Source organism: Arachis ipaensis, chromosome B07, assembly GCF_000816755.2.
Source record: "Arachis ipaensis cultivar K30076 chromosome B07, Araip1.1, whole genome shotgun sequence".
Lineage (NCBI taxonomy): Eukaryota > Viridiplantae > Streptophyta > Magnoliopsida > Fabales > Fabaceae > Arachis > Arachis ipaensis.
In genome coordinates, this window is record NC_029791.2 from 13592955 (window position 1) to 13602505 (window position 9551).

Genomic DNA, 9551 nt, shown 5'->3' on the forward strand with positions numbered 1-9551 from the left:
GTAAGTCCGCATGTGACTAGTTGGTCGTATAAATAGATATCAACGTTTTTTTAATATTTTATTTTATATCTATTGTTAAGAACTTTCAACTTCAGTAAAAAACTAGTAGTATATTTTTAAGAATATTTCATGTCAATTGTACAAAGTATTAGTATAATTTGGAAAATAAAATAAAAAATAAAATAGCCCATCACAATCATAAATCATTTCTAAATCAAGTTCCAAATAATTATAGCAAACATGGTTGTAGATCAATGGGCGGTGCATGCTCCATAATGTAGGTGCATGCCTTTTTCGAATATAGTCTCTATCTCCACAAAGATTAAGCATGGTCCAAATTTATGATGATTTAATTAAAATAATTATTTATTTAAAAATATTAGTTAAAAATTATTAAATAATTTAATATATTTAATTAAAAATAAAAATCTTATATATAATTATTTTATATAAAATTAATAATTAATAATTATTAAATAATAATTTAATTAAATTTATTAAATTATTTAATTAAAAATTATTAAATAATTTAATAAATTTAATTAAATAATCATAAAATGATTTTTAATTATCAATTTCATAAAAAAATAATTGCATGTGAGTCTTTACCTTAATTAATTAATAGGATAAGGCAAAGATTTGACGTGATGAAGAGAAACATGACAAGCGAAGGTGACTTGTCAATGGTGGCTGTTGGGGTTGGAAGCGGTTGTATGTCTTTTCTTGCATTACTACTTTTTCGATCGGTTGTACGGTCACCAAATTGCAGACCTCGATGTTGATGTTATTCTATATTGTACCTGGATATTCAATTTCATTTCTATAGGATAATACTGATTTGGTGTCCCATTTAAAAAACTTAAAATCCATTATTATTCAAATCGTTTAGACTTTGCATGAAGTGCAATGTATGAAAGCACATACATACACTATTTCCTCTTGTTAAAAATTCTTATCAATTTCGACTCCAAAAGAAATCATATCAATTTTTAATAATTTGTCCACTGGTTAGACATTTCTTTTTTTTTTTAAACAAATTATATATATAATCACTAAAAATTAATAATTAAATACTATTTGTATTTATTTATACATATTATTCAAATAGTTTTTATCAAAATAATAAAATATGTCATAAAAAATAATAAATATTTTTACAATAATATAATCATAGTATTAGAAAAAACATAATAATTAACTTTTTATATCCATGAAAAAGAACTATTTTTTACTGTGATATATTATTACTGAAGAAACCACATTAACCACTACACAAAAATACATTATCAATTAAGAATATATTCATCCATATCAAGATCATACAAAGTAAAATAAAATAAAATAGAATTCGTCCATATCAATTATTATATGAGTGTCTAACAAGAAAAGATTATTAATTTCATGATCCCTTATACTTTGTTCAACTACCTCTTTTGTTCAAAGTTTATGATAACTACGCAATTAATATTCCTATTCCCGATACCAGTTACCAACTTTAATAAGAACTGAAAACGGAAAGTGTTCTCTTCAATCTTCATGGCTTTTTCTCTCTGTCTCTATCCTCATTTGGGGCTTAGAATCAATATTCCCTTCCTCTTCAGTTCTAACTTCTCTTTCTTTCTGTCTCCAATTTAAAGAAACATTTCTGCCATAACTAAGATTCTAACAAATCAGTGACATCACCCTCATACACTATTGCTATTTCTCTGTTCTTGAAAGTCGTTCCTAATCACTCTTTTTCTTTCCTAACTTTCTCTGCCATTTTTGTTATTGTCTTTGATTTGTGCTGTTTTTGGGAATCAAATCCATGATGGGGTTCTCCCAAGGAATCTCCACTGATACAAGGGACCAAGATTCTCACTTCAAGAACCTCAAAGACAGAAACTTTTTGGGAAAACTGATATGGGACTTTGCATTTGCATGTGTTGCTTCGCCATGCACTTGTAGCAGTGGAAAAATCGATGGCAAAGAATTCAAAAACATAACTTTGGATCACAAGAAGGCTCTGTTGCTGGCAGAATCTAATGGGGTTGGAGCAGAATTGCTGAACAATGAACCTCAATCGGTTCATTCATCTTTCAGGTTCAGCTTCCGTTCTCAGGTTGAGCTAGAATCCTTCAACATGAGTTCTTCTGCTGCTGCTGCTAAGGCAGCCTTGTTGATGGTGAATTTGGAGTGTGAGTCTCTGAAATGGAGGACAATGGAGCCATTGGAGAAGAGCATATCCCCAGTGCCCAACACTTTGATCAGGTTCAATTATCATGAAATTGTGCATGCTACTCGCAATTTCTCCAAAGGTAACTTTTTTTGTTTCCCAAGTAAATATTAATATGGAGGACAATTGGTGCATGTTGTTGAAGGAATCAAATTTCATTTGTTAGTAATAGTTTGTGATTCATTCATTTGTTGGTTTTTTTTTATAGGTAGAGTGTTGGGAAGAGGGGCATTGAGCTGTGTTTTTAGGGGTAAAGTTGGTATATTGAGGACAACTGTTGCAATCAAAAGGTTGGACAAAGAAGACAAAGAGTGTGCCAAGGCCTTTTGCAGAGAGTTGATGATTGCAAGTTCTCTTCACAACACAAACATTGTACCTCTTTTGGGATTTTGCATTGATTCAGAGGAAGGCTTGTTTTTGGTCTACAAATTTGTTTCAGGAGGAAGCTTAGAACATCACTTGCATGGTAGTGGTACTTTAATTTCTCTGTTTTTACTTTTTACTTCACTCCATAGTTTATGATGTTACCAATTTCCAATGTTACTGGTTATAGATTTTACTTATTTTTATAGGGAGGAAGAAAAGTAGAGGTTCACCACTTCCATGGTCTGTGAGATTTAAAGTTGCAATTGGGATTGCAAAGGCCATAGCTTATTTGCATTATGGAACTGAAAGATGTGTTGTTCATAGAGATATTAAGCCTTCAAACATTTTGCTTTCCTCTAAGAAAATTCCCAAGGTAAGATGCTTAATTTCAAGTTTGATATTCAATTGTCTCGGATAGTCAAGTTATCAAACTGTTATCGAAATCTCGAGTTAACTAGTAAACTAAATTTTATCTGTTTAGACCCCCAATCAAGTTTACAGTACTCTTACGAAATTAGCTTAACAATTCAAATTTTCATGAAGTCCATGAGTTTAGTTAAACTCTCGAGTTTGATTCGTTACTTTTGATTGTTTTTGTTAAATTGAAGTTATGTGATTTTGGACTAGCTACATGGACTGTTGCACCTTCAGTACCTTTTCTATGCAAAGCTGCCAAAGGAACATTTGGGTAGGAACTTAACCCCTTCATATTAATTCTGCAGTTTTCTCATGTTTTTGGTCATTGCATCTTTTTTCCTTCTTATTTTAATTATTCATAATCAAATTACCTTCTCTGAACAGTTATTTGGCCCCTGAATATTTTCAACATGGAAAGGTGTCAGATAAGACTGATGTTTATGCTTTTGGAGTGGTTTTATTAGAACTCATAACTGGCAGGAAGCCAATTGAAGCAAAGAGGACTCAAGGAGAAGAGAACTTGGTCTCATGGGTATGTCAATTTTCTAATTTTATAGATTATGATTGAAAATAAACAACATGCTCTAAACAAAAATTGTTCCTATAAAATACTCCAATTAACATGAGTATTATTTACTATAATTAATGTATTCCTTGTTGAAGAAAACATACACCAAATTTTTGCATCTATCATTAATTTAGATGAGAAGTTGTAATAAAGAACATTATTAGCATCAGATCAAATTCAAATGGATATGGTCTCTTTTTTTGTGACACATTTATTTGGCATTCAATATTCAGGCTAAAGCTTTGCTACAGAAAGGGAAATTAGCTATTGAAAAGTTGGTTGATCCTCAACTCCACTATAGCAATTCGAGATTCTCGAGTCAAATAGCTCGGATGATCGAAGCGGCGGCTGCTTGTATTACATTCGAAGAATCTAGAAGGCCCGGCATATACGAGATTCTTGCGATACTAAAAGGTGAACAAGAACTTGTTCTCTCTAGGAGGAGGAAGTCTGGTTACTACACACAGTTACAACAAAATAATAGTGATTTGAAAAGTCACTTGGCTTTGGCAATGCTTGGAGTATCAGAGTTTGATGATGATGATGATGATTATCTTTCTTGCCGCTAAAGAACATAACTTACCTTCATTGTTGTCATGGTTCCCTCTTTAGTACTAAGGATTAGATGAAAACATTTTGTTGTAAATAGAAGGGAAAAAAAAGGAGCTTGAAGCCATTAGAAGAGATGTAATGAAGGGTTAAGGGTTTGGATAGTATGCATGAGTTTTATATTCAATTTTTATTGCTACTAATTTATTAGAAAATGGGGTTAAGATGGTTAATTTTGTACATGTTTTCTCTTTAACTTCCCCTTTTGTGAAAGGCATGAAGTGTAATGACTCTTCATCAATTCAAGTTGGAAAACAAAACAGGTTTAATTATTTTGTTGGTCAGTTTCATCAAATTTTTAATTAAATATATATATTTTTTGTTATTTTTAATTAGATTCCTACACTGCTTTAATTTTATAATTAAGTCCTTTTTAGTGTAAAAAATATTAGAATTAACTGAATATTTTTTTACAAATTGAAGGTATTTATAATTAAAAACTTAATTAAATCTTTAACCGTATGTATTGTTGTTTAAAAAATCAGAGAAATTACTTATTTTTTATTTTTTCTTTTCTCTAAAAACTGAATAAAGGACAATATTTAAAGAATAGCTAGTTGCATAAAAAAAGACACTTAATATAAAATAGAGAATGGTCATGTCATTAACTAAAACTAACTAATTTTAAAATTGAAAAAAAAAATTGAAAACAAATATTAAATTATTGATTAGAAGCACCATAACAACTTGTAACTCATTTTCATACAAGTTTACCTAAGGTTTTACTTTACGTCCAATTTGAGATTAGAATATCACACCTAAATTGCGTCAAGGTGCATGCCTTTGTTTTATAAAAATAACAATAATGTGCATTGAAACTAGTCATAATGCAAAACCATAGAATAACATTGAAAACGGTTCTAATATAAGAAAATTGAAAGCCAGGGGCTTACACATCATGAATTTGAATGAAAGAGGCTCTCATTGTCATCGTGTATATTAAAAGGTCATGCAGAGAACATAGCACAAAGAAAAGACAATTAAGCAAACTTAATTTAATTAATTTAACAAAGATTGAAAGGTGGCAAAGAATTCAAAAAATCTTTGCCACATCCTTCACTAGGCCACGGTTGGCTCTTGCAAATACCGTAAACTCTTCGTACGAAATGAATCCATCATTATTTGTGTCAAGTTCTTCCATCATCGTTTGAATCTCTTCTGGGGTCACTGACCCCAGAGATTTCAGTGCTTCCCCAAGCTCTGATGAAGAGATTTGACCGTCGCCGTTCGCGTCGAAGTGCTTGAATATGCGCTCGCGATCGGCGATATCTTCTGGAGAATCCTCAGCCATTGTAGAATAACTATTGTGTATGAAAAATTAACAACGATTTTGTTTTTAATTTACTTTTTATTTATTGTATGTTATGGCCTTATGGGGTTGCACTGAAATTTGAGATTTAGTTCAGTTGCCAAAGAGGGACACCCTTAAATATAGGAGTGTCCTTGTATGGCAACTTAAGGTAAGAAAGTTATTACCAAAAATAAGCATAGTTCAGAAATTGTTTTTACTCTCTATATTTTTATGGTTGAAAAATGTTTTCGCTATTTAGTTTGAAAGTATTTACCATTCAATCAATAGAAGAATGGTTGATCAATAAAAAAACAATTGATTAGAGAAAAAAAAATGGATGCAAAACAAGAGAATGATATGGTTACCATTTCGGCCTTTGGTTTGACCAAGCCTTTTATGGGCATTGGCAATCAAGTTTCAAATTTTCAATGTTGGATTTAGAAAAGTGATCAATTACGTTATCTTATCTTATGAATAAATGTTTAAAGTATGGTTTAAGTTAAATTAATGAATCACTAAAGAATCACATGGAGTAAGCAATGATGCATTGTTTTATTTCTTTTTGTAATAGTAATTAATAAAAATAAAAAAGCACCAAAGATGCTTTGTGAAGCAAAAGATTCCAGTTTGAAATCATTCTTGTTTAATATTCCTCAAATTCGTAATTTTTTCTATTAAATATAGTGATTTATGATGAGTTTAATTTTGATGCAGCCTTAGTGTAAAGCAGTTTTGCACGTAGAATCTTATTTATACATATCTATGTAAAATAATTTGTCTTCATCTTAATATAATTCAATTAACTCATCAAAAGAGGTATATTAATTATGCAGAAACACATCTACAAGACACTTGAATCTAAATAAGTTGCAGGTTCCATTCAATAGTGTACTAGTAGATGAGATGTGAATCGACACAATATCTTGTGTACAATATGTACATATAACAAGACACATCAACCGAATGTTGATACATGGAAAGTAACACTATGTTAAGTAGTGAAAGCAATACATGCTCTGATGTTGGATGAACTCAAGAATGGAGTGTTTGCTATATGAAAACTTTGCTTGAGTCAGCATGAACTTGCCAAATTATTGAAACAATTAGTTCTTATTCGTTGTAGCTTTTTCGCTTTTAAAGCAGCTAAGAATTTACAAAAAGCAAGTAGTAGTAGACTAGTAGATCCTCACAGAACTAGAGATTAGGCCGCGAATTTACGATACAGGCTTGAGCATGGCTTCGAGAACGGCTTCCTTTGTGGGCAAAGCTGGTATTGCGCCTCTCTCCGTCACGGTCAGCGCACCGCAGGCATTGGCGAATTTAAGAGCATCTCTCAATTGCTCCTCTTTCTGCAAGTTAAAAGGAAATGTATAGGAACAAAGAACGGTTAAATAGTTATGATACTTCCAAATTTGAAGACAAACCAGGCCTGGTACTTAACAACTGAGCCAAATGCAAATAGAAAGAAAAGTTTCACAATTCAACACACATGGTTGAAAAGAAAAAATCAATGACACTGGAACCACACAATCCACACCTGAAGTAATGAAAGATCTGCAGCTAATTGTGATAATATTCCGGCCACAAAGGCATCACCGGCACCTGTTGTGTCAACAGCATCCACCTTAAATCCCTGGACTCTTCCACTGAACTCCTGCAGAAAAAATAGGTAGGACAGGTTTTAAATCTTAAATACCATGATTACATTATTATAACTTGCAGCATACCTTTTTGTTAGAACCAATATTTTTTCAAGACTTGTTTCTTGATTATGGTTAATATAATAGACTAAATTAGTAATGAAACATCTCTGATATTGTTTTTATGATTTTCATTCCAACTAATAAGGCTGCGAGATTTAGAACACGGAAATTAAGCCTTGTTTTTAGCCTTGTTTCTAGATAACTGAACTCCGGAGAATGGTTTATACATCTATAGTGCTAGAAATAAGTCAAATAACTTGTTTCAATTTTAAAGTTGACAGGAATGTGTGCAGAAACAAGTGAGTTGTTACTTGTTACAGGCACTGCCTTTGAAGATACACCAGAGGGTGGCTAAAAAGAAGTATTAGATAAGTTGAAACTAAGTTTAGATGATTCTGTTGCCTCTTTTGAAGGGTTACCTTGGTGTAATAGCGACAACCATCTGCACCTTCAGTAACAAGAAGCAGCTTGAGGTCTGGATGGAATAGTTTACGAACAACAGCATCGTCGTATGGATCTTCGCCTTTTGTAAGAAAAGAAATCTCTTCTTCACTTATCTGAAAGATAATAATCAGATTGGTCGGTTAGTACTGTAGTTGCCAGTAGTAATCTGTGTTCTGGAAAAAGAGAACAAAAAGTCTATTGGGAACTAAAAAGACTAAGAAGAACCTTGATGATATCGGCAGTTTCCCATATACTCAGAATTCCTTCTCTGGCATTCTCTGCAGAAGGCCATAAAGGAAGCCTCAAGTTAGGGTCATAAGATAGAACTACACCGGCATCTTTCGCAGCTTTTGCAGCAGCAATGTGTGCTGATTTGCACGGTTCGGTAATAAGACTAATAGAACCATAATGGAAGATCTTAGCCTGTAAGAAAGAAACTTTGGATCAATTCAACTATGTTAAACTATAAACAACTATGGAGTGGAAGTGTAAAATGTTATAACATACTCACAATCATTTTAATGTTTTGTCTGATATAAAAGAAACCCCAAAGGGAGTTCTTAAAAGTTAAAATACAGAAACAAGAATGCTATATCAGCAATGAGGATGAATGTTTCAATCATTACTCAGTGAGTCATTGTGATTAAAGAAATCCACAAACTGCTAGTTGAATGAATTGATTTTGAGTAACTGAACCTACTTAGATTGAGTGACAAAATTACAATACAAAGAACATTGAACAACTTTCTCAAATAGAAACTATTTCGGTTTAGTTTGACTAACCACAAAACTAAACTTTGGTTTCACCTTTCTAATTAAGTCCAAATCAAGTTCATCTACTTGAAGCAGCATATCAGCACTGGGATTGCGATAAAACATGAATTCTCGTTCTCCATCACTCCTCAATGTAACAAATGCTAAAGCAGTGCGTGCGCCGGGGTCAAAACGCATCCCTTCATTGTTTACATTATTTTGCTTGAGTATATCAGCAAGCATATATCCAAATTCATCCTCACCTACCTGTTTATGTCAATGTTGGCAGTGTGGTTAAGTTTCAAATTAAAATAAAATCCTTCCTATAGAGACTAATGCATAGAAAGAAGCTTGAGAAATGAGAAGTATAAAATACCTTTCCAATAAAGGCTGATGAACCTCCTAAACGGGATATGCCTACAGCAACATTGGCAGGGGCACCTCCAGGAGCTTTCTTAAAAGCAGATGCATCGGCCAAAGAGAGGCCGCTGGTAGTTGGGACGAAATCGATGAGCATTTCTCCAAAACAAACCACAAGAGGTGATTCCTTTGTTTCAGATGTGCCATCACCAGCAACTGCCTTTCCTGTAACATACAAAGTTGAAAACAGAAAAACTCAAGTTCTCCAATTAGAAAATCATCCACAGGGTGCTTGATACAAGTTCATACCCCAAGTTGCAAAAAATCTACTCCCAGTTCCTCTAAGAGAAATGCCAGGAGGCCATCAGAATTTATTGCTTTTAGCCATCACTTAGCCACTCAATTCCTTTAATCTAATAATCCAACAACATATTTTATCCCATACTTTTAAACATTAATGACTAATTAATAGCCAAAAACAATAAATTCTGATAATCCTCTAGCATTTCCGTTCGTCCAATGTTCCAAACAAAAGATAGAAAGCACTACTCACTCATCTTTATTGTGCCAAATGCAGCATGTGCATAAGATTTGGATAAGAAAACGATAAATCCTCTCAAATACATATTCCTAATTACTAGATACAGAACATATATTGAGATCTTTTTATGTTCACAGGGTATTAAACAAACAACAAGTAAAAGCAAATTTCTTCAATTTCAGCTCTCAATTAATATCACAACATGAAAACAGAATGTTCCCATTCAAAATTGAAAACAAAACAGTGCTACCGCTCCTCATAGATCATTACCTCTGACATTCAAC

General features: G+C 32.5%; 3 protein-coding genes across 4 annotated transcripts in view; 1 reads left to right on the forward strand and 2 right to left on the reverse strand.

The window, feature by feature from the left end:
* LOC107609512 (probable serine/threonine-protein kinase PBL7) lies at positions 1434-4449 on the forward strand. The gene is made up of 6 exons (XM_016311505.2): positions 1434-2297; positions 2424-2681; positions 2788-2954; positions 3190-3269; positions 3383-3530; positions 3800-4449. The coding sequence occupies exons 1-6, from the start codon at positions 1808-1810 to the stop codon at positions 4133-4135; spliced, it is 1479 nt and encodes a 492-aa protein (XP_016166991.1). The 5' UTR covers positions 1434-1807; the 3' UTR covers positions 4136-4449.
* On the reverse strand, positions 5001-5606 carry LOC107608653 (polcalcin Ole e 3-like). Its single transcript, XM_016310376.2, has one exon. The coding sequence runs from the start codon at positions 5464-5466 to the stop codon at positions 5209-5211; it is 258 nt and encodes an 85-aa protein (XP_016165862.1). The 5' UTR covers positions 5467-5606; the 3' UTR covers positions 5001-5208.
* LOC107609403 (probable fructokinase-6, chloroplastic) overlaps positions 6319-9551 on the reverse strand; it is a 3659-nt gene continuing 426 nt past the window's right edge. The window contains exons 1-7 of one of the 2 annotated variants that reach the window (XM_021107341.1): positions 9538-9545; positions 8743-8951; positions 8397-8633; positions 7839-8036; positions 7589-7726; positions 7004-7120; positions 6319-6815 (exon numbers count right to left, since the gene is read on the reverse strand). In XM_021107341.1, coding sequence (XP_020963000.1) covers positions 6681-6815; positions 7004-7120; positions 7589-7726; positions 7839-8036; positions 8397-8633; positions 8743-8883 — 966 coding nt within the window. In that variant the 5' untranslated portion in view covers positions 8884-8951; positions 9538-9545 and the 3' untranslated portion in view covers positions 6319-6680. Of the gene's footprint in view, positions 6816-7003; positions 7121-7588; positions 7727-7838; positions 8037-8396; positions 8634-8742; positions 8984-9537; positions 9546-9551 lie in introns of those variants that run through there. The other variant, XM_021107340.1, reaches the window with a different exon arrangement.